The following is a 24,101-nucleotide window of genomic DNA, read 5'->3' on the forward strand; positions in this document are numbered from 1 at the left end:
AACGTACTAACGCCTCAACTGACGACATCGACCTGGTCTCGAAAGAGGAAGGCATTCGCTTCCCTATTTTCTGGCGGAACTTACCTCTGCGAGGACAGCGTTTTCCGGGGCGGCGGCATCGGCGCCTTACCGACCATACTCGGTACCGTCTGGGGCAGCTTGGCCGGAGCCTTCTTTACCCGGGGCGGCACGATCCGGTCGGTCAGTGCTAGCGACGACGACGACGACACCTGGCACTCGTCGGTGTACAGACTTTGCGAGCTGGCGCACACAAACAAACACACGTACACACAATTCAAGCATAAAGAGACGAGCAGGTGCAAGAAGAGCAAACCGTCCACAGTGCAGGCCAAACCCGGTGCAGAGTTGCAAAACGCGTACGATAACGGTTCGAGCGAGTGGCGAGTCAAGTGAGGCGGGTTCGTGGTCCACACGTGCGAAGGCGTGGTGGCATGTGCGTCGAGGTGATGGTGAAGGTGGTGGTAGTAGTGGTGTTGATGGAATGATTCCATTCGCGAACAAACCGGACCGGAAATAAGAGTAAATAAATAAAAAAACAAGGAGTAAATAAGAAAGTACACAAAATAAGGATACCAACCAATATTAAATCTTAAACAGATCAGTTCAACAGGTGTGTGTAGGGTTATATATAAACGGAAGAACGGAGAGAGGACATTTGATTGCATGTCACAGTGAAGGGTGGGGGACGTGAAAGTACGAGGGGAGTGTGTGGCTGGTGACGGAACTTGCGCTGACGATCACCCGGAACCTACCTGTCACCGACGCAGGAATCGCGCCCGGACGGCATCGGGCTGTACGGTGTCGGCGTCGTGCCACCGTACAGGGACGACGAGGACGACGGCAGACCGGTGTAGGCCGCCGGTAGCGAGAAGTTCGCCAGGTGGCTCAGGTTGCTGCTGCTGCTGTTGTTGGTGTGCGCCGGCATGGAGCCGTAGCCGAGCGAGGTCGGAGTGGTGGCGGCGGCGGCGGCCGTCGTCGGCGTGCCGGTGAACGCGGCGGCCGTACTCGACGTGATGATGCCGGTGTTGAGCGTGTTGAGGGCGCTCATCTGCAGGTTCGAGGTGGACGGGCAGCCGCCGAGGAAGAACGTCACCGTGTCGCGCTCACGGTCGCCGCCTTCGTCGCTGGCGGAAGAATCGTCACGCGTTCCCCGGCTGTTCGCCTCGAAGTAACCTGCGCAAGTGTGTATGGTACAAAACGTATGGGGAATTCGGTTCCGGACAAATGGAAAAATTGAATGGGATCGAGGACGTGATGGAAGAGAGAAACGGAAATGGTTGAAACGAAAACGAAAAATGAAACATTAGGAAAACGAAAAACGATTAGAAGTGAATTGGAACAAATCGCACACAGACACATATACAAACACATACGCAAGAAAATCATTACGTTTGAACTGAAATACGGAACGGAAAAGGAGAGGTCGTCACAATAACCGAGGATCGAGCTCGAGAGTCTAGTTTTCTGCCGGCAAAAGTTAGTCCCTAATCATTGTTGTTAGCTTGTCAAACCAGTGCCTGAATCATTCACCTGAAATATCACCTACACTGTCATCTTTCACGTAGTACATATTTTAATTTTGACGAATAGAATTGAAAACTCAAACCAACATACTGAAATTTGGCGTACATACGCTAGTATTATTCTAAAATTCTTGGGAAAAAGTTCGCAAACAGCGTCTTTCGGTAAATCTATCTTTGAGCTGTAGGATTGAGCTTGCAATTTTAACTTCTCAATTTTTAAACTCATTCATACAGTGTAAACACTTCACAAATTGTTCGGACAAGCAAGTGTTGTACTTTGCGCATTACGTAGGATGTTAATAAGCGATCCGTTTTGCTACTCCAAGTTTCTCTTGTTAAAGTCCATCACATGCATCTATTTACTAGCAGTTCGAGTGAAAGCATGCGTCTAAATGATTCTGGCATAGAACGTTGTTCTTTTCGTGTCTTTTGGCCGGCTTGTCACTAAGCTTCTCAATATCGTTGGTTTGTTTTGGAACCGTATTGGATACATCGATAGAATAGAATAGATGAGCATCTGGTGCGTGTTTTTTTTAAAGCAAAGCACATTATTCGACACCTAGAAACTAATCATACGCTCGTTTTTGTTCAGTATCCCTTTTTTCCGATTCGACTTCAGAAATTGATGTATTACAGTACAAATTAAACACGAATGACCAGTTTGGTCATATTTTTCGTCGTCATAATATTCTCCGGGCTTAGGGTAATATATTCCTATCGCGTGTCAACCGGGCAAAGTCGCGCCTCTAATAAGCACCATCGAACGCAATGTTTGTACCAGTATTAGCAAATTGTAAATTGAATGGGGTTTTACGCGAGGCAACGGTACGTTTAGAATACTTAGACACTTTAGTACACTTATGGCGGAGCACGGAGGAGCGATGCGAGGGTTTCTGCGGGATGTGTGTTGTCTAGACCGACGCAAGCTTAGTATATACAGCTTCGTGTGTGCGTGAATGTACGTGTGTCTGTGTGTATGTGTGTATATGCATCTAAATGTTACACTTTGAGCTATGCTATGGCTTACGCTTAGGTTACATTTCACAGTGTAAACAAGACAGAGACACGTAGCAGAGGTTCCAGTTGAACATTCAACTACCAGTTGGCCCCTTTCACGAGACGTGAGGTTCGCCTTGGCGTCTCTCGTCCCCTTTTAGGTATGATTAATATGAGTACAAGCAACACATCGTTAGGAAAGCAAAGTTAAAGCGGTAATGGTTCGTGTTCCGGTGGCTTTTAGTAGCGTTCCCCAAGCGTGTGTTGTTACAGCGAGGCAAAAATAGAACACTCTATACTCTCTCTAGCGATTCAAGCGCAGCAAATCAAGCGGCATCCCAAGCAAAGGGCAACTATAAACATATTACCATACGATAACAAACAAAAAACGATAGAAGAAGAAGAATTATACATATCACAAAAAAAAACAAATGCAAGCACAGCAGAAATCGTTAGTATACCGGAGTTCCCTGTTGGAAGGGAACACATACACCACCCGCACACAAGTACATCACAGATAAAAACGCAAGCGTAAGCAGAACAGAACGGAAAGGAGGAGTGTGGGTGTGCGGAACGGAGGCTCTACTGGTAAGAAATAGGATGTTGATCAATAATAGGGAAAAGAGGGAAGGATAACGTACTAGTAGATCTACGAACAAAATCTTACCTCTCAGCCCTCCATCATTGAGCGAGCAAACAAACGCACAACGGAACGCAAACACAATCATCGGGACAATTGCCGGCGCTTGTGTTTGCGCTCGTCCTGCCACGATGCTTGTACACACTTCTGCCGGTGTCAGAGACATGAGTGTACGACGCTCATATCATGTAATCTGCGTCCGATCGCGGACAACACCAACAACAGGAAGAAGGTTAGAGTAGAGGTTGATTATTTTTTAAAAGTGGTGTGTTTTTCTTACTGACAGGGAAACAGCTCATTACGCTAAGGAGCAGAGTGGACGTATCGAGGAGAGGACATTACAGCAAATGAAATACAAACGAAACGAAACAAGAAGAAACTAGCAGGGATGGACAGGGTTCGGTTGACAACCGATGGGGACGAAGGAAAGAAATCTCGATGATCGTGTTGTCCGAGCATACATTTTGCTGCATAAGTCTACTTAATTTTCGTTTGATTTTTAGTTGGCCCTTGCGATAACGAAAAGTACGAGGAGCAAACATCACAGGAAAACTATCGCTCGACACCCACACACAAGAAGAAGACGAAGAAAACTAAAATGAAGAGGAGCACGGGATTTGGTTTTTACTGGAAGCCTGAGGGGGGGAAAGCCGACGACTAAATTGTTCCATAATGAAGTAGTCGTAAGTCAAGAAGGATTCAGACGTTCTTGTCAAAACGGTAAGATAAATAATGAAACAAACGATTCCGCTCGATTCGAGTGCTTTTGCTTCTTTTTTCCTCTTTTTATTGCATCCTTTACGGTAGCATTCCTCCTTCAGACTCTCATTGACGACAGAAACAGAGTGTTGCATTTTGTTACGTTGCGGAAGAAACAAAAAAAACAGTGAAAACGAGTAACAGAAAGTAACTTAGCGTAAACATAACCCAAAACGTAGCACAACGCGGCTACACATACACACCCACAAACTGGCACACACGCGTATACTAGGCCAGTGTTTATATGTTCCTTTATCCCGACTCGCGTACGACTCAAGTCTATTGTTTTCCTTCGCAAACTATTAGTTGACGAGTCTCTAGTATATCTGCTCTAGCCAGAAAAGAAAGCAAATGGGAACAGGAATTCAGGAAGGGAAGCATGGGAAGGATCTGGGGAGAATCACATAAAAATCAAAACCCAAATGGATATGTACGCAATAGTTCCTATGAGCCACCGCTGAAGATAAGAGGTAAGAGTGCTTTGTAAGTATCGTCTCTGAAATCCAAGAAAAAGCCAATCGCATTCGAAACAGAAAATAAACACGAAGCACGCTGTCTTTTCCCTCCGATTAGATGCGAAAACATTGGTCACAGTTTTAATTTAACAAACAAAAAACACGAAAACGAGTTATCGTATATGTTTATGTATAAATATAAATTAAACGTTACAGCAATAAATAGGAAAAAATAGGTATTACTTTAAATATAACTGTGCGCTATCAACGCATCGCTTTTCTTATGAAAGTATTTCGCTAACAAAATTGTAAACTAAATATCATATTCGTTTCCCACAGACACGTCACGATCTTCAATGTAAATCGTTCTCCCGATGATACCAACATACAGCCGTAAACAGCCAGTACATAGGGAAGTAATTAAGTTTGAAAGAAAATAACGCTTGTTGGACTTAAGACAGAAATAGGAAAAAATAGGTATTATTTTAAATGTAACTGTGCGCTATCAACGGACCGCTTTTCTAATGAGCACATTTTGCTAACAAAAAATGTAAATCAAATATCAAATTCGTTTCCCACAGACACGTTACGATCTTAAATGTTCCGAGGAAACCAACAAACAGTCGTAAACAGCATATACGGAAGTAAGTTTGAAAGAAAATAACGCATATCGGACGTAAGAGAGGAAGTCAATCAAAAAACAAACCATATAAGAGCATATCACAAGAGAGAAAATAAAGCCTTATCCAATAGAAACGGAAACCGTTTGCCTTTGAACGATACAATGACCGGTTTAGGAAAATAGTAAGCGTTTTTAAATCTTCAGAATAATTGCCTTCCGCCTCAGGTCTTATCGAGGAGCGTTAACGTAGGTAAACTTAAGGAAGTACATTCTCTTGCTTGTTTAGTATCATGCCTCGAATAGTACGAACCGCGGACGACTGAAGAAAGGTCCATTGAATATTTTCAAAACATTTAATCATCTTCGTTGTATGCTTGGTTAAGACACATGTTGTTAGCAGAATAAAGTGAAACGAAAAATCAAATTCAAAAAGGTAAACCATTTGGAATACGCATGGAGTAAGCTTGGAAAGCCAGAGGGAAAACAAGAGAAAACCTGAAGAGACGCATAAGGCACAAACAAGTCAATTATATCGCATCATCCATCCCAATGATGTTGTGCGCAAATTATTTTTTTCTTTTTAAATTGTTCATATTTGTGTTTGTGGGTGTGTCTGTGTGAACGAGTTGCGCGGGAGCAGCAGCATCGCCGTGACGCTTGCAACCGATCGGTCGAATTAAACATATACATAACAACACATAACATAACTTACATAGCCGCAAATCGTAACTAATGTATAACTTAAGCCTTATACAGTAACATAAGCTGCTAAACATAGGCACGTTCTAATGCTAGCCTAGCTGTTTTCGAACATCATTGTTGCAGGGGTTACTTTTCATTTTGTATGTGTCCTTCTGCTCTATGATCAGTTGCTTCGCAGTTTGTTCTTGTTTGTAATGTAATGCGATTAGACAACAACATATACATTTCACCGTCACGATCGCTCTCGTACCGTCATATTCTCGTATGCCATTCTCTTGTTACGCTCAAGGTGCGTGCAATTAACTATAAAGTCAAAATTGTTGATAAACGTTTGATGAAACAATTCATTCTCTCCCTCACTGGTGGGAGAATTATTAAGAGCGAAATGGTAAGCAAAACGCGTAGAGATGGAAACATGTTTAGAAGGTATACGGTGTGGCAGAGAGGGAGATGAAGGGGGGGGGGGAGCTAGGGAACTGAACAGAAAATAGAACGAAAAATTACAAAAACAAACAAAAAAAACTACCGAAGAAGAAACAGAAACAAAAATAGCCAAAAGGGTAGTAATAGAGTAGTATAAAACAGACGTAGCAGCAGTAGTTGCAGTAGTAATCATAGCGGTAGTAGTAGTAGAAGGTAGGTTCGAAGACTTCTGAACAGTTACAATCCGGCAGAACAAAACTCATAATTCATTGATGTATAAATATATAAAGTAAAGAATAAACTAACAACAACGAAACACACGATGGACGCGTTGCATTCGGACACCGATCAAACGAACGAAAGCTTGGACGTCATGCCGCGCACATCCCCTTCTTCGCATCCTACCACGGCCAACGTACACACACAAACATACACACAAGCGGCCGCAGTTTCCGGGGCAGGTGGCGCGCGCGCGTTGATGAAACTGGCCGGGTCGTTAGCCGCGGAGTGGGGAAGGTGGGGGGGTGGTTGGTTTTGGGAGGAGTTTTGATTCGTTTGCGGGACGTCCTTTTTCTTTTTTGTTTTGGCTCCATTGGCTCCCGCCCACGAGGCACGTATTACTCCGACGAGAACATAGAGAAATTGTCAAAGCTGAACGGCTTACCTTGCACAGAATCATCGTCCAGATCGTCCTGGCTGCTCGACAGTCGGGCTGCTAGTTTGGCCGTCAGATCGACGCACGGTGTGCGGTTCGGTGTCGGCGGGTTTGGCGGGGAATTAGTGTTTGGTTTTTTTCCGGTTGGTTCGGTGATTGCGGGCGGATGGTTTTAGTTGGTGGGAATGGCGGTGCGGGGAAATATGAAACGAAACGTAGAGAGAGAGAGAACGAAGGGGAAGAGCATTAGAACAAGCTGAAGTACGAGTCCTTGCGCCGCACCGGCAGTGGCACGAAAGATGCGAGCGACTGGACGGTCCAGTCTCCCTCCCAGCGGTCACCGTCCGCATCTGGGGACGGGGGCGGTGTGGAACGCTTACATCTATAGGTCTTGCCGGCCACGCCGTTCCGGTTGTACAGCAGGTTCTCCAGGTGCGCGATGCCGCTGTTGTTGACGATGCTGAAGCCGAGCATCGTTTCGATCTGCTTCCAGCGGTGCATCCGCTCTTGCAGGTCGTTCGTGACGTCATTAAGTGCGTTCCGCGCCTCGACGATGCTCCGGTCCACGTCGTCGATGCTTTTGCCGTGCGTGGAAACGAACGCGCCGACCAGGCTGGAGCGCTTCTTGCGTAGCTTTTCGCATGCTTCCCGCGCCTGCTCGAGCTGCTTCTCCGCCATGATGCGCTTGCGGATGTGGTGCTTGTTCTCGAGCTCGTACGTCAGCTGCAGCCAGCTCTGAAGGCCCTGCGGTGGTGTCCAACAGTGGTCGTGGATCTCTACCTCGGCCCGGTTCAACTCGGAGCGCAGCACCTCGATCTCCTGCTTCAGCTGCTGCAGCTCCAGGTCGGAGCTAGAGGAGGTGAGCGTGGGCGCCTCGCGCAACCGCCGCTCGAGGTCCATCTTCTCCTTTCCAACGTTCTCTTGCTCGATCCGCGCCTGTTCGAGCTCCTGCAAAAGATTGCGCGGAAAGTGGGGTTACTAAAACTTAGTAACAAAATCAAATGAACTAATAGATCACTTTGAGATTTTGAGAATTTTTTCTTGAAGTTATAGATAAATATTTATACCTCAACTCTATATTAGATATGTAGATAATTCAATCTGCTATACGCAACAATTTTGCTTTCTCGTCTCACAAGCAAGGAGCAAATGACATTCAGTTTAAAATAGCACTCGCATCTGTACCATTATAAATAAAATATTGTACGGCATCAAGGGAGAGATTGGCCGTAAAATAGTACCAGCATCTATCAATGCAATTCGTACACTAAAACTTAAGAGAAAGCTCTATTAAGTAACAGTTTACGAGACTTTAACAAAACATAATATACAATATATATCCTCTAATCAGCACGGTTTAATTTCTAAGAGCTCTGATTCGATTAATATCTTTACGTTTGTGTTCAAGTATCTCAAAATTATGGACAAAAGGTATTAAATAAATACACTTTACATTGCCTTTAAGCCAGTATTTGACTGTATCAACCTTGAAATTCTTCTAGCCAAACTAAACTTGCCCTGCGTGCATGTTAATCTTCAGGTTACCGATTCACTAGCTTATATTTGCAAAACGTTCAACATTTTCTAACAGTTTTCTTATCGCCATGTTTCATCAGCTGTCTTCCAATCGATATGGCTATCTTTCAAATATAAAGCATGTTAGCTATTGTAAGGATTTTTGTGGTAATTCATAACATTGCTAAGGCCCCCACGTGCGTCAAGCGCCTTACACTCGTATAACATCGGTAGCTCCCGAGAGATTGTATCTTAAAGCCACGTGCACTCCACGAAAGTGATTAACAAAAATGTTACGGGTTTGTATTCGCTTAGTACACGTTCTATGTGACTTCACAGCGAGAATTTCTATAGGTTTCACTTGCTTTCGCCGGACAGCTTACATACATACCTTTTGCATTTCTTTCAGTGCCACTTCCGCCTTCAGCAGACCCTCCACGTCTTTTGCCATGCGGCGAATGTGTATTTTGGCGCTCTTGTTCTGGTGATAGGCATACCAGCTGCCTATGATGGCCGTTAGCAGCAGCGTTACGAGGAGCAAATCCTTCCACCTGGTTCCAGTTTCTACGATGGTAATGAAACGTTGCAAGTTACACAGGAAAACAAAGCCTACCAGAGCAGGTACCGAGGTACATACCTCGCGGCGGACCGAACAGCACCGCGTCCATCGCTTTCAGGGCGATCTTCTGCTTGTGGATGGGATCCTTGATGCCCAGCACGTTGCTCACGTAGTGCATGTTGTTGACCGCGAGCCTCGGCAGCACCTTACCGGTCACCTTGTGCAGCCGGAACAGATGCACGTACTGCGGCAGCTGGACGCTCTGCGCCAGCCACTCGGTCGTTTGGTCCACCGTCCAGTTGTGCACCTCCGAGCGCAGCCAGGCTTCCCACAGCTCCTTCACCGAGATGTGCATGTCGTCGTTGAAGTGGAACGCTTTGTGCCGCTTCTCATACCCGGAGTCGTATTTGAGTTCCTCACGCAAAAACTGGCAGGGGAAAAAATGGCGGTGGTCAGGGGTGAGCAATCACAATTCCGCACGGTCGGATTGCCAGAAGCGCAATCTGGAGTCACTGATTTCTCAACCTTCATCGCAAAACAAACAATTAAAAAGCATCGAACCGTAACAACACACCGTCCCTGGATGATTGCGGTTATCCTGTACCGTTTCGTGTTTGCTTACTGAACGCAACCGTTCGTCCTGACCCCCGTTTTGCCTAGCACTCAACCGAGGGGAGCGGAGGGAGAGCCGGGGGGAAATCTACTTACGTCGTCCGATTCGGATAGATCAATGTCACCGTTATCGTCGTCATCGAGCTGCCGGTGCAGCGAACGGATCGCCTCCATGCCGAGCTGGTCGTGGTGCGCCAGGCAGTCGATGTCGTCTATCGAGCAGGATCCGGCGTCGCCGCCCACCATCGCGCCGCTCCCGTACGTCCCTGAAATCAGGAAAAGAAAATCTTAGGATTTAAGTCAGTCATTGCGTTCCACTTTGGAGGCGGTTCACGGCCGAAAAAAACGGGCACACAACGGACACACACACAGAACGGGTGTAACATAGGCGGCAGCAGCGGGCAATAGGATGGGCCCCCTCCCCGCACTTGTCCCACGGGCAGTTCCGTGCTGTGGGCCGTTCGGATTGATTACATCTTCCAGGGTTCGCGAAATAGACGGAATGTTTCTTGCAAAACAAAAAACAAATTGAACACACGGGGATCAACGAACGCACGGTTGTCCGCTGCTTTGGTATCAGGGTTGGAGGATGGAATAAAGCGGTCAGTCCCACAGCGAAAATATAGTAATGGACGAACGCACTCACAAAAGCATTATCAAAACAAAAGTTGTCCAAATTGACAGTAAAAATAAATTATTTCAAATGGATGACAGTTGTGGAGAAGAGTTAAATAGGTTATGAGCCTTTGTTTTTAAGAAGTAACAGAACGAAGCATTAATAGAATCGTGAAAAATTAACGATTCATTTATCACAATCGTCCAATAGTCATTAGGAAAAACATAAAGTCGCTATGAAATCGAATCGACGAGAAACGAAGAAACATTGAATTTCGATTTCAAGCTGAGTCGTGAGGATCTTCTGGAAAATACTTAACATGACTTATATTTTTTGGATCGCACTGTTTTTTCCATTCCTTGGTTACAACAAGCTCATTCAAACGAACAACGTAGCAGCCCGCCCACTGCTACGCTTTGATGATGGCCAGGTTTTTTTTGCAACGTGATGCGCGAACAACTGTTAAGCCATGTATGGTCGCCCCGTTGCCACGGGCTGTCGAATTGCACGGAATTTTGTGTGTGTGTGTGTGGTTTTTGGTGCTATATGATGACGGTATATGTGGACAAAGTCGCAGTTGGTTTCACGCCGTAGTTCCAGCGATCCTGGAATGTTTATGGAATCTGGAATGCCGGTGGGCGCACCTGTGGAAAAGGGGTAAAAAAGGGGACAGGGAGGATGAGGATGGAAAATGGGGAAGCTGGATGCTTCAGGCAGATCCTTTTCTGCGTCCATTTGTTCGATCGATCAACGAAATAACTTGCATTTTTCAAGGCTGCTCGTGCAGTCGGTTTCCATGTTTAGGTGGTCCCCACATTGCCACCCTCCCCACCCAATAGAGTACACTCCGGGGAGGCCAGATTGGTGATAACTGCATCGCCGTTTGTAATTATTTTAAATTACTTTTTAACCTCCTCGGTAGGGAGGCCACAACACGTGCCTTGGCAGTTAGCTGCTTCAAAGTTATACGCTTTGCAAGAGAATTCCACACCCCAGCACCGGTAAACGCCTTTGCGTACGTCCTTGCCAACTCCATACTAGGTCATCGGCGCGTTCCTAGCGGCTTTGGAGAAAGAGCTCGAATTGCACTCGGTCGATTCAGTTTTTGGCCGATTCGGTCGTTCCGTTTATCGGGCGATGGCCTTCATAATACTGCTGGCTGGGTTACCGGTTTGTGGAGGGCGTAGGCAGTCTCATGCCGTCAGCTATCACCATACGGTTTCCAACACCTCCCGGCGTATAACGGGCGGAGCCCTAGCAGCGGTCGACTTGGTTGTTATCCGTCAGCTTTGGCATACTTTCTGGAAGGTCAATTCAACATTGTCGCAGGAGGCTCGTGTAAGGAATATCTAACACTCCTCAAATCCAATCCCAACAACATTCGGAGGAATTTCAAAAGTAGTTCCCAAACCTTCAACTTTCAATGTGTACTCAGTATGTTTTTAATTAGTTTTATGTAAACATCTGGTTTACATGAAGATGGAAGATTATTTGTGATGGAAGGATGATGGAAAAGATAAAAGATGTCCTAGAGTAACGATTCAACAGATATCAAGTAAAAGAATTACTAGTCACCACAGAGACCCCCAACCCCAATCAGCCATCCGAATCTCAATCAGGGATTTAAATCTCAAATAGGGACTGACATTAAGAGTAAATTAACAATGGAGGAATGATGTTTTTACATCTGGTTAGAAATGCACTTCCTGTTTAGGATTCGATTCGTGTTCCAATCTCTGTGGCAACTAGTAACTCTTTTAATCACTCTTGCGAGTCGAATCCCTGCTTGGGAGTGAATCTCTACTTGGGACTGAAATTCCTCCTTGGAATAGTACACTAATTCGCTCTTCTGAGATGCGAATCCCTGTTAAGAATTCAATTCTCTGTGGCGACTAATAAATTCATTTTTTTCGTTTTAAAACACAAAAGAGTCGCTAAAAGATTCGTGATGACTGTTTAGTATGTTTCAAATTTCTAAATACAGTTGTTATGCTCAGCACCAAACCATATTGATAGAAAAATAACGATGAGGATGTTTGTCCAGATTCTCGTCCTGCCCCGATGATTTTGATTGATTGATTTTACAAATTATAGACGCAAAAGGTCCGATATAAACATTCGAGAGGTGGACTGGATGAGTTAAGGAGCTAAAAAGACTCGTGTTCACTATACTGCCACGACGTTAAGAAACAAAAATCAATATTACCTTCACTATATATCGCCGTACCTGCGAATGGAAAAGTATTCTTAAATAAACTCTTGCTTTAGGTTAGTCTTCTGGGAGCAGCTAAATCCTCCAGCACATCTGGCTGTATTTGCGTTGTGGGTTTTTTTTTTTGTATTTTCGGAAGTTGTTTAGTTTTTATTTCAAACATGTCTAATTAAACCGCGCCAAGTTGGCGGTGGCCATTCCATTCGGGAAACTAACCCAACAGTGTTAGCAACCTGCTTCTCGTGCACAGTTCGTGAGTAAACAAAGGTGCCACACAAAAGGTGTGTGTGCGCGCGCGGTATATGGTGCAAATATTAGCTTTGGCGGCAGGTATGTTGGCGGGAAATCTGATATCGGTGGATTGCACCAGTACCGCACTCCAAGTGTTCTGCTGGTAGAGCGGATGCTACTGTACCCTCCGTACTGTAAAATTGCCAAACAAAATCGTGGGGCTGCGCGAAATGTGTGTGCCAAAAACGCGAACCGGTTCCTCCCGGGTGGAAATGGGGGTACGGGTGTGGTGTTGGTTTGCTTTGATCCAATGGCACGAAGAGCAAAACAAAAGCATCTGGAAAAACAGTCCAACGTTTCGGTGCCAAATTCTACAGGCGGCGGTGATTTTGTTGGCCAGCAAATATACAAAAGGTACGTCAAGCGTGATAAGGCAAGAACTGCAGTACTAACAAAACATCTTTGAACTCCCGAAACTTTCCCCGCAATGACGCAACGGTGCAAGCTATTTTTCCGACGAAAAAGGGTTACTGTTGCATCAGGTGTTTTAGATGGTGCCATGTGCTGCATGCTCGCGTCGGAAATATTTTCACAACACAATTTTCTGGCCAGCCTCAAGCCAACGGGAATGAAGCGACTCCTCCGAGAAATCGATATATTGGATTTTGAAAACTAGAAATAATGAAAAATTATGTCCGACAGCAAGCAGCTTTATTCGCTTGCCGCAGACGGAAACCACGACGCTGGCGCGTGGACACGACCGGACCACATTAGCGCAAATTGGACCGACCGGCGGGCCACAAATCGCTACGCCAAACGATTTCCCATGATAGCAAAAGCAATTTCAGGTGATCGTAACTACAAGTGGACGAGCGGGGAAGGAACTCAAACGCACACACACAAACACAAGAGCAAGCACCCCAATCGGGCTACACAGGCAGACATGCTAATTGTGATGATGTTAGAGTAAAAGGACTTCCCCCTGGGAGGGGAACCACGGCCCTGTCTGATAGTCTAGAAAGCAATGACATTCGAATGAACACTTTAATGGATGACTATGGAAGGTTTCACCATGATCAAAAAAGATTCGAGTGTCTCGGTATCGACATAAGCAGCATGAGAACGGGACACGCACCCTCCTCCTCACTGCCTCAGACAACTTGTTTGCAAATTGATAATGTTTAAAACATTAGCAGCACCATCGGTTTGCGCTGCACAGGAAACTTCCGGTGTATCAACACATCAGTGTTACGAAAACGACGACGAGTGGGGGATTCCTTACTTATGAGAAAAGCAAGTCGTGGCGCGACACGTTCGCGCGACAAAGGCCTCGTTTATTGTGTGCTGCCGGATAGTTTTACCTGAGGGGGAAAAAAAGGTCGGTATGCCACGCGGAACCAGTCGGGACGGCGGTGGCCTCCAGGCCCTGTCTGACACATGGTGCCTTTTTTCTGCCTTCCCGTGGCTACATGTGTATGTATGTATTTTTAATCAGTCGTTAACTAACGTTGCAATCTTGCAATGTTGATTACATTTTGCCCTCCCTGCGCCCGTGCAAGCGTTTGTTTACTGTTTTTCGTTTTCCAAGATGCTCATTCTGTTAGAATAGTTGATTCTCGACTTGGGATGTTCTTTTCCTAAAAAGAAACTAGAAGGAATCGATTCTTTTAGCCGATCTAAACGATAGTCAAGCAGCTAGAAGAGCTTAACTGCTCGATGGACTTTTTTTAGCTACAGTTCTGACACTGACACGTTCTACATTGGAAATATTCGAATGAGTTTAATGAAAATTGCTATCTTCTGCCTACTCTCGAGAAGGGTCTTACTAGACATTTATGTGATCATTTTGAACCCGACATGTCGCGATCATCCCACCCGTTATTGTTCAACTAGAATATGGCGATGTATTTTACTGTACTACGTTTCGAGGGGACCAAACATGACCCTTTCAATTTTAATAAAAATATAACGAAATATGACAAATATTTCTCTTTATATACTCGTACAGGAGAACAAGGGTGCTCTAGTGGAATAATTTGCGAACCGAAAGAACCGAACCCCCTATTCACTCAACATTGCAGCTGCATTCCAATTGATTTGCGAATTACAAAACAAGCGGTTTGTTAATCTTTAAGCCCGGGTCAAGCTGCCGTCACAGCGACCCATAAACGGTGGCCTTCCGGAGAAGTGCGCCAAGCGATGTCTCACGGTGGATGAATATGCTACCGGGAAACTGGAGCGTCGGGAGGTAAGCAATGGATGGAATGGGATGTTGTAAAAATGAAGAGATGATGTAGTGAAAGCAACATGTAAAAATGTAACTCGAACGAAAAGAAAGAGAAAATTAATAACAAGAGGAACGGAACAAAAACAAAAGCCCAACGGCAACGGGTGGGCCAGCGATCGGGGGGGACCCCCGGGGGGATACATACCGAATTCGTGGTGTACCGCCTGCGACATCGCTTGGCTCAGGACGGCATACGAGTTGCGGGTTTCCAGTGGCCGCGGATTGCCAGACTGTGGCTGTTGCTGGAGCTGCTGCTGCTGCTGGTGTTGCTGCGACGCGGCCAGCGAGGCGATGGCCGGCTGTGCCTGCTGATTGGGGCCACTGCTGCCGGCCGCCAGTTGCTTCGCCTTGTGGCCAATCCCGCCGGGTGGTTGCTGCGTCGGATGGTGGTACGAGGGCATTGCGTCCGGTGGCTGCTGTTGATGGTTGTGTTGCTGCTGCTGCTGTTGCTGATGATGGTAGTGCATCGATGCCGGTTGATTGGCTTTCGGTTGATAGGCAGACGGTGACGGGTGCTGCTGCTGCTGGTTGCGCGTCACCGTGCCACCGCTTCCGTCCGCGTCGGCGAAATCACCCAGCGGCAAAAGCAGTAGCGAACAGCAGCAGGCGAGGGCATTAAAGTGGCTCGTTAGGTATCGCATCTCGAACTGCATAACAGCGAAGAGAACACAGAGCGGTCAGTTAAGCGGCGGTAAGCACCACCCTCGGATTCTGCGGATCGATTTCGGATCGGGCTCGAACCTGCCAGTCCAGTCGCTGGTGACTTTCCCCGTCACAGTGAAATGTACTAACTCCTGCTGTGCAACCGTGTGGTGCGCTCGTGTTTATCGTCTCAGTCGCAATTGATCTCCCGCTCGACCATTGCGTCGTCCACCGTATATGAGGGGGTGCTTCGTCCCGGTCACGGCCCAAAGTTCACGGCGCACAACACTTCGCGCTTGGCTTATCAAACGGACACGATCGCTGGGTTGCTGGACGCTGGGGAAAAGGGTTGGGAAACGATGAGACAAACACACACACCTCCGTCGATCGATAGAAAACACAAAAATCGGAAACACAAGTGCCCTCCAAGCGCCACCGACCCCCCGGGAAGCGGTCAACAAGAGATCACGGATCAGGCTTCCAGAACAAACTGACACACGGTTGACATTTGGGCAGGTGTTCTTCTCGGGCCGACGCGGCGGCTTTTACTGAATCGTGAATATCGTGACGGTTTTCGGTGCAGCGGATGATGGTAAGAAAAATCACCACATTCCCGCAACATTACCACCACCACCACCGGGCGACCCACCGAACCCCGGTGTACCCGGTGTACACCGGTGTACGGGGTGACGTTTTAGAGGGAAGGAAAGCAAAAAAAAACTGGTATGTCCAATCCGCGCACCACCAAATCGTCGTGTGTGGGAATGGCGGATGTGGGTATGCGTGTGTATTGGGCCGCCGTTACTCGCGATCACCCGTTGAAGGTCGGACATGTAATGTAGCGGCCGTTTAGCGAGGCGCGCGCGCGCACCTAAACAAACGCAGACCCTGTGCTTCCAGAGGAGGTAGATCACTACGATCCGCGAAGGGTACGGATCAGGGAAAAAAAGGAGGGTGAGAGAAAAAGAGAGAGAGTGAGGTGGGGTCACTGGATTCCGTACGTGAATTTTTGTTGAGGGTCCTCGTCGATATCAATTTTATGACGAATCGTACAACTTTCTTGCTCTTATCCGACCGATCATAGGACGGAAACTGGACCGCTTCTTGGTCGTGGTTCCTTCCTTTCCTTTCGCTCCGTGCGCTCCACTACAGTTTCTTTTCGATTTTGTTTTGAACGATTCCTTCCTGTCCGATCGTAATTTTCTTTGCTTCACTGAAAACTTTTGGGCCCAGCATTGGCCATCGGGGGGGCCTTCCCCGATCGGTCCATCACTTTCGCACCTTTTTGCGATTCCTGTACAATTATCTCGTTCGCTGACGAACACACACAAACCCACCCTACCTCACCCTCTGCCCCGTCGTAGAATCAAGTTTCGCGGCCGTGCAAAAGCAATGATATCACCCACCCCAGTGTGTCTTAGCGCACAACTGAATTACCAACTCACGATGGATACACACCACATAGGGCACACGTACGCAATAGCAACGACACACACACACACACAACAACAACAGAAAAAAAACAACAACGGATCCGGAATTTGGATGCGCGATACCGACGCGAATTGTTCACTCACGATACTTCAAAAAGCTGCACTTTTTTGCCCACCGATGGGAGAATGGGGGGTTTTTTGCCTTATTTTCTTTTCGTTTTTCCCCTTCTTTTGGCAGGATGCCTTGTAACGTTCGGTTTCCAACTGTCAAAGTGGCAGCCTCAGCAGCATCGGGTAGCACCGCCAACGATAACAACAACAGATGTGATTGGCACAAAACGCTGTTTACCAGCCGGGCGGGGGTGCGGGAGAAGATTGGGAAATGCCTACTGCAACTTCGGGGACAGTTACATTCGACATGGAAATGTTGTGGCACAGAAACGCCGGCACGGGAATAACATTATCCAGGAAACTGACAGCCGACCGATTCGATGAAAAAGCCAATAGAATCCGCGTCAGGGGTCGGGGATTGACAATTCAGAGCAGTCGGCGGCTCTAGGGTCGCACACTCGTCCCCGTCCTCGAGCACTTTAATCGCATCTCGGTAATGCGTTGTCGGCCCACCTAACACCTAACACCGATAGAAACGTACACGGGGAGGGGGTGAGGCTGACCGCAGACACTTCCACCCAAGGAATGGTTGGCCGAAATTCGATTCGAGGAACCTTGCTCAGACACCATCGAGCGCGCATAAATCCGTGACCACCACCACCCCCTGCGGTCTGGTGCGGCGGTGTTTGACAGACGACCCAATAGACTAATAGGCTACACCAAGTTGCCCGTACACCGTGTTATCCGACGATTTCTCGTCCTAAAGCGCTGCGGCAGTTCCGCTTCCGATCGGTTCGCTTAGAAGGTCGCGTTCTTGGGCCGATGCCTTTTAACCACCTTGCAACAACACCATGAATGGTACTACGCACCGACAAAAAAACACAACAACCTTCGCTGGCGCGCACACTATCGTTGTCACTGGATGGTTTGCCGTTGTCACCGCGTCGTATTTGGTCCATCAGGCAGGCAGAGCTGCGAACAATTGGCGACTTTCAAGAAATTTGTCCACTCGGAAGCGTACACGATAAAAATACACACAAAATAAACACCTTTGCGGAAGGGAAGACAACCAAACTCGCTGACGAGCGGTGGACAATGTACCTATGCTCAGATATTGCAGTCTAGCATAGCGCGTCAGAATGTAGCACCACACAGGCCAGAGGTATACATCGAGGAGAAGCATAGAGGGAGAGGGAGCAAGTGAGAGAGTGAAAGAGAGAGATAATTTGGTTGAGTAAGAGCACCGCGGTGCTTGCAAGTTCCTCGAAAAATCCCCCACAAGACGTCTTTGCCCGAACTATTCGATGCTCGCAATATATGTGTACTCACCGAAACACTGCCAACGATGCACATTTGAGGAACGCAACAACTAAAAGCTACATAGAAAATGCTAGAAAAATAATCCGAAATCAAAGAATGGATTCAAGGTTATGCAAGCTTCACACGCAGGGGCACAACGCGAAAACAAACCCCAACAGTCCGACAGTTAAACGATCAGTTGTTCGATCGGAAAAAAGCTTGTCGACAAGCTTGACCCTCGAGCATTAATCAAACGGTTTCGGGGAGGATGGAGAACTAATCAAAATTATTGTGATGTATTATAATAATTATGGTGCAGCATAAGAAAATTGTATGCATCCTTGTCGCACCATATCCTTTCCATCCGCGTTCCACAATTTCATTGATGCATTTTTACCCTTGGCGGTGTGAAACATTGGGCATTTTCTTAATATCTCCATGAGGCACCCTCTTGCTATTACCAACAATAACTACACCATTGCTTCAATCCAACCAGCATTCCATGCATAGAACGTGTATTTGTTCATGATTTTAAATTAAGCGTTACTAATAACCAGTTGGCCAGGGTCGGACCTTATCGACTTGCCCGGCGTGATTATTTTTCGTAGACCCATGACCTACACGACAACAACAGGACAACAACAAAAGTTGTGCCTCGGCCCAACGCTGTTGAGCCCATTCGCCTTGCATTCGTATGCATGAACTATTAAATATGATATTAAGCTTCACTTTTATTCCATTAGCTCACTATACTTTCTTTGAAACTAGAACACTATACACGGTTTGCCTTTTAACAGCAACTTTTTTCGCCCTATTTTTGCAGGACAGAACCTATCCTTGACTTAGTTAAGCGTGCTCACGACGGGATAAATTTCCGCAGTTAGACCAACCACCAGTGCCAACTTGGGCGAAACCATCGTCTTCGGTGGCATTTTGACTACATCATCGTCAGGCATAATCTGGAATAAATTAAAATAGTTTCAGTTGCCTGCTGCAATATTCATGTTCCATATGCTTACTTTATCAACTATGTGTTTGTATACCAGTCCATCAGATCCGACGTACAGTACTGAAAACCCATCGTACCAGCTGCAAGAAACGATATACAATATACAAATACAATGCATTACTGTACAATAAAATAAATCTCATTAAAGCGATTCAGTGTAAAATCGGCCCTACGTACGCTTCTTGCTCGTCGAATATCTCCTTCAGCTTCCATAATTTATACTTCCAAAACTGTAGCATCACTTTTAATGCGCTAATGCCACGGATGCGCCACCGTACTTTAACAGTGTTATCCTCGGAGTGCTTTGTGATCTTAATTATCTCGAAAGTAACGTAAGCAAATTTCAAGTGGCCGACCGTACGGAGCAAAGCAATTTGTTTAACATAATGGTAGAGCCCCCTGAAAGAAGGAAATTGTTATGTTGTGTTTGAAGCCTAGCAGACTGCTATGATACTTACTCCGTCTTCGTGCCTCGAATGTTATTTTCGAAAATTAAATTTGGATTGTAGATCGAATAATCCAGTGGTTGCACGAACAGTTTAGGTAGAGTCTGTGAAAGCACATTATAAACTCTATGCAGCTGCTCTTCCGATGGCTGATGGTCATTTTGTGTCCCCTGAAGAAGATGGATTTACAACATGCCTCAAATGTGTAATGCTTCAAAACACCGGTCATGACAGATTACGTTACCTTGGAGGATGGGTCGCTGTCTTGACTGTAGTACGTCAGTCCAGGCCTTTTGTCCGCAGTCGGCTTGCTCCGCGCATCGAACTGTGCGATCGTATGTTCCAAGGATGGAAATTTGTTTTCAGTAGCAAATGCATCGGTGACAAATGCATGGGCCGACAATGGTGGCGATAGTCTGTAAAAATCTTTCTATCCTCCAGTGGAGGTGAAATTCAGCAGAAAAGGGACAGTTATTATGCAATACGCGCCGGGTCGTACATACCGTCATTCACAACCTACATTTGAAGCAATATTGGCCGCGTACTCAAGGCAGGCGCGCTGTGGCTGCTCGCACCCATTCGTACTGGTGTAGGATCGTGGACCGAAAATCGCGACTAAAGATCGGCATTTCGGTGCTACGTGCTGGCGGAGGCAACTAGCCATTTTAGCGGTTGGTGCAGAGCACGACTTTTCTTTTGTAGCCTCAGGGCAACTTAGATTTCGCTCGTACGCAGCAAACACGCAAACACAAATCTCGGCATTCCCTTGGTTTAGCACAATGTTTTCCTAATCTCGCATTGTCAAAGCACACCGGAGAAAATCGGCAAAGCTCAGTCTGTCAAACTGGCAGTAATGACTTTGTTGTTTACACCACACGGCGGTTGTAGGTTTTATAACTTGTATTTCGTCTATTGTTTTAACGAATGTAGCCCACAAAAATTTAACTGCATAATTTATTAGACAGGAAGCTATGTTGGATTTAAATGCTTCATAATCCATCGAACTATGGGAAGCATATTCGTTTAATCAGCCATTGAACCATGCAATAAAGAGCTTAATTCATCCTGATGGTCTCGAATGTTTGATGGAGTATTTTATACACATTTAACAAATTCAAAATTTTGCCAAACGCAACTTTTAAAAATACTAAGAAAAATTTAAATAATAATAAAAAATACTGAAAATTTCAGTTCCCTGCCGAAAATGTCAAAACAATGTTCGACAGAAAATGTACCTCTCCCTTCCATGGACGTTGGTCCCAACCAAGATGAGTGTAACTCAGCGTCACCTTGGTTGTCAGTGTTTATAACCCTGTTTTAGCGTAGTTCAAGCATCAGTGTACTCGATTCCTGTGCCGTGATTAGTGAAAGTCGCTTTCGGAAACGAACACAGCACTTCCTAATGATAGTCGAACTCCTTGCGCTACTGGATCACTATCTTTGCTAGACTAGAAGTTATATTAATGGCTTTTCCATCGCCCACGAATCAAGGTAGGGGTAGCGGCGAGTTTATCAAAATATTTACCTTGCTTGAGCATCCACACCAAGCTATCAGCGTATCATGGCCCCGATTTTTGTTTGTAAAACCCTTTTTAATGTTAAAACTGTTTGTTACGAGTGTAGACGCCGATCTTTGTTCACTTCGGATACTATATTATTTACAGCAAAACGGAACCATGGCACGCTGGGTGCAGTGTGGCTTATTCTGTCCGCTCTGTAGTGCATTGATGTAAAGTCGTCGCACTTCGTTTTTCTCGCTGTCGTATTGTTTATTATGGATCTTCCTATGTGTGTTTTGAAATTTCATTGTTTATATTTGCCTGCCCAACTAGACGTGACGAAAAAGATATTGGAAGACATCCAGATAAAGAAACAGCTTCTGCAGAAGGGAGTGAATTCCAACTGGCCTGGTTTCGGAAACCTGTACACGCCGTCGTCGTTGTTCCAGCTGACACAGGTAATGATCGACAAAGATGTCCACTTATCGAACTAAATTGAAAACCAGGTTCTAAATCCTACATTTCTTTCCTTTGGTCTGTACGTCGCTCATCCGGTTCTTCATCATGTACAGTACACACCAAATACGGGACAACCGAACGAGAGCAACTTGAATATCGCCAAGGGCGTCTGGAGTCAGGCCATCAACCAATCGTTCGGCTTTTTCGTTCCGCAGGATTCGCTGTTCGGCAACAACATTTTGCCGGTGCTGCCACGGTACGATAATCCCGCTATCCACTACACTAGCACACCGAAGTTTTAATATTGGGATTTGGGATTCCAACCCACGCCGTCGAGGGAGCGCCTCGGCGCGCGCGGGCCCACTTTCTAACCGCCGTAACCGCTCGACTGTCGCGGACCCCCGCGAGCTAGAGGCCTTAATTCGTCCCAACTATTGTGCGCAGTTTGGACAACGATACGAACGAATAAGACTTCTTCCAAAGCACCAAGAGGAGGTATAAGTGAAGCGTTAAGGCATACAAATCTCCACCGCAGCGATGGCTTGCATGAAGCGTAAGCAGCTGGAAGAATTTCTTCAATCCGTCGACGATTTTAGCAGTCCCAAAGTGAAGCACGAGCAGTACATGACGCCGCCCCATATCGCCAGCCATCTGCTCTACACCATCCAGATGCAGCATGCCGATCTCGAGGAAAAAGTCGTGCTCGATTTGGGCAGCGGGTCCGGCATGCTCTCGATAGGTGCTGCTCTGCTCGGGGCGAATTACGTGATTGGCATTGAAATCGATCCCGATGCAATAGAGGTGAGCGCATTTGTTGGCAGCAGAGTATCGCCGGTAGACTAATCGATTTCTGTGCTTCTGCATTTTCTGTAGAATTTTCGCTCCAACTACGAAGAGTTCGAAATGTGTAATGTCGATTGCGTGCAGGCGGACGTGCTGCGTTTGGGTGAAATGTGCGGTCCGCGCACCTTCGACACTGTGCTGATGAATCCACCGTTCGGCACCAAGCAAAACAGTGGCATCGACATGGCGTTCCTTCGGGTTGGGCTGGATCTTTCGCGTACTGCAGTCTACTCACTCCACAAGACTTCCACACGGTGGGTTCTGGATTTTCAGGGGTAACCAAGCCACGTCGAAAATGGCGTACCATTTATGTTTGTGCCCTTTTCGTTCCGATGCAGGGAGCACATCAAAAAGAAGTGTCGCGAGTGGCAGCTTCCCCGGTCGGACGTGATCGCTGAGCTGCGGTACAATCTGCCGCAGACGTACAAATTTCACAAGAAGACGAGTGTGGACGTGGCGGTGGACCTGTGGCGATTTGAGGTCCCGACCAAAGCTAGCTAGGAAATCAAACAGCTCACAAATCTGTCAGCTGCAGCACAGCCAACCTTCTAATAACGATTTTAGTCCGTTCCATAATTTCAACCGTTACGCGGCAGGCTTTTTCCCATACAGTGTTATTTACAGTGACTAAAGTCATTGTGTTTTGCAATAATTCGTTCCACACCGTTATAATGGCCCTACTATCTGCATATATTTTTGTATTAATCTTTATTTTAGAAACATGTATGATAAATCACTAAAAGCAACTAGCTATTATGCATTGAACGATTCTTCGATAAAAAAAGACTCGCATTTATAAGAAAACATAATGAAAAATTAAATGCCAACATTGTTGGTGCATATCGACTCAGGTACCGAACAGCAAAAACAAGATATTCCACAAAACCAAATGGCCGTTTTTCACGATTAAGTTGATTAAGACGAGTTTTAGTGCTAGTGCATTTCGATTTGCTAGTTGCGTAAAGCATTTTATCAAAAATGGTACTCGTTATGATGAGGGTTGGCTGTACGTGGCAGGAAAGCAACAATATTGTACAATAATAAATAGAAATAAAATATGTTGCTGCATGTACAGTTTTCAATTTGCGACCGTTCTTCAAACACTATTTTTCTATTTATATCCATAATCAATTTACTTTATTCATTTTTCAGCTGAATGCGGCACGGCTTTTAAGAGTTTTTCAAAAGTTATGCAACGCAATTCAATCAGTGTTCGGTTGAAAGCCACCGTGCGGCGTGCGCTATTACTCTTATCAACATTCTCAATCATTTGTTCTCTGTAACCACGTCGCTATAAATTGTAGATCCACGAAAACTTTACCTTAAAAATAATTTTCAAAGACATGGCTAATTTTCGGCCATAAAATTATATAATTAATATAATTTTTAAAATATTCGGCCGATTTTTTCTAACTTCGTAGTTTGGCGTTTGGATGTACGGCGTAAAGCATGGGAAAATAAATAAAATAAAGCTAGTAAAGATTTAACTAGTGATATACTTTATAGAACATTTTGATTTAGCTAGTGGTATA

General features: G+C 45.9%; 4 protein-coding genes across 4 annotated transcripts; 2 read left to right on the forward strand and 2 right to left on the reverse strand.

Annotated features, from left to right (window-relative positions):
• Positions 1 to 6,758: 6,758 nt before the first annotated feature.
• Positions 6,759 to 17,114, reverse strand: LOC131291434 (stromal interaction molecule homolog). Its single transcript, XM_058320643.1, has 7 exons — positions 17,048 to 17,114; positions 14,974 to 15,806; positions 9,579 to 9,748; positions 8,949 to 9,297; positions 8,703 to 8,875; positions 7,177 to 7,744; positions 6,759 to 6,853 (listed from the first exon to the last, which is right to left on the reverse strand). Exons 2-7 carry the CDS (start codon positions 15,479 to 15,481, stop codon positions 6,759 to 6,761), a joined length of 1,863 nt encoding a protein of 620 aa, XP_058176626.1. The 5' UTR covers positions 15,482 to 15,806; positions 17,048 to 17,114.
• A 1,695-nt stretch (positions 17,115 to 18,809) lies between these two features.
• On the reverse strand, positions 18,810 to 20,554 carry LOC131290839 (uncharacterized protein C6orf136 homolog). Its single transcript, XM_058320022.1, has 6 exons — positions 20,289 to 20,554; positions 20,013 to 20,198; positions 19,781 to 19,938; positions 19,500 to 19,721; positions 19,333 to 19,402; positions 18,810 to 19,272 (listed from the first exon to the last, which is right to left on the reverse strand). The coding sequence occupies exons 1-6, from the start codon at positions 20,430 to 20,432 to the stop codon at positions 19,156 to 19,158; spliced, it is 897 nt and encodes a 298-aa protein (XP_058176005.1). The 5' UTR covers positions 20,433 to 20,554; the 3' UTR covers positions 18,810 to 19,155.
• Positions 20,555 to 21,111: 557 nt separating this feature from the next.
• Positions 21,112 to 22,028, forward strand: LOC131291313 (SOSS complex subunit C homolog B). Its single transcript, XM_058320509.1, has 3 exons — positions 21,112 to 21,259; positions 21,601 to 21,725; positions 21,840 to 22,028. Exons 1-3 carry the CDS (start codon positions 21,232 to 21,234, stop codon positions 22,026 to 22,028), a joined length of 342 nt encoding a protein of 113 aa, XP_058176492.1. The 5' UTR covers positions 21,112 to 21,231.
• A 163-nt stretch (positions 22,029 to 22,191) lies between these two features.
• LOC131290802 (rRNA N6-adenosine-methyltransferase METTL5) lies at positions 22,192 to 23,174 on the forward strand. The gene is made up of 3 exons (XM_058319980.1): positions 22,192 to 22,527; positions 22,600 to 22,823; positions 22,908 to 23,174. The coding sequence occupies exons 1-3, from the start codon at positions 22,264 to 22,266 to the stop codon at positions 23,068 to 23,070; spliced, it is 651 nt and encodes a 216-aa protein (XP_058175963.1). The 5' UTR covers positions 22,192 to 22,263; the 3' UTR covers positions 23,071 to 23,174.
• The last annotated feature ends 927 nt before the right edge of the window (positions 23,175 to 24,101 follow it).

The sequence above is a fragment of the Anopheles ziemanni genome, chromosome X, assembly GCF_943734765.1.
Source record: "Anopheles ziemanni chromosome X, idAnoZiCoDA_A2_x.2, whole genome shotgun sequence".
NCBI lineage: Eukaryota > Metazoa > Arthropoda > Insecta > Diptera > Culicidae > Anopheles > Anopheles ziemanni.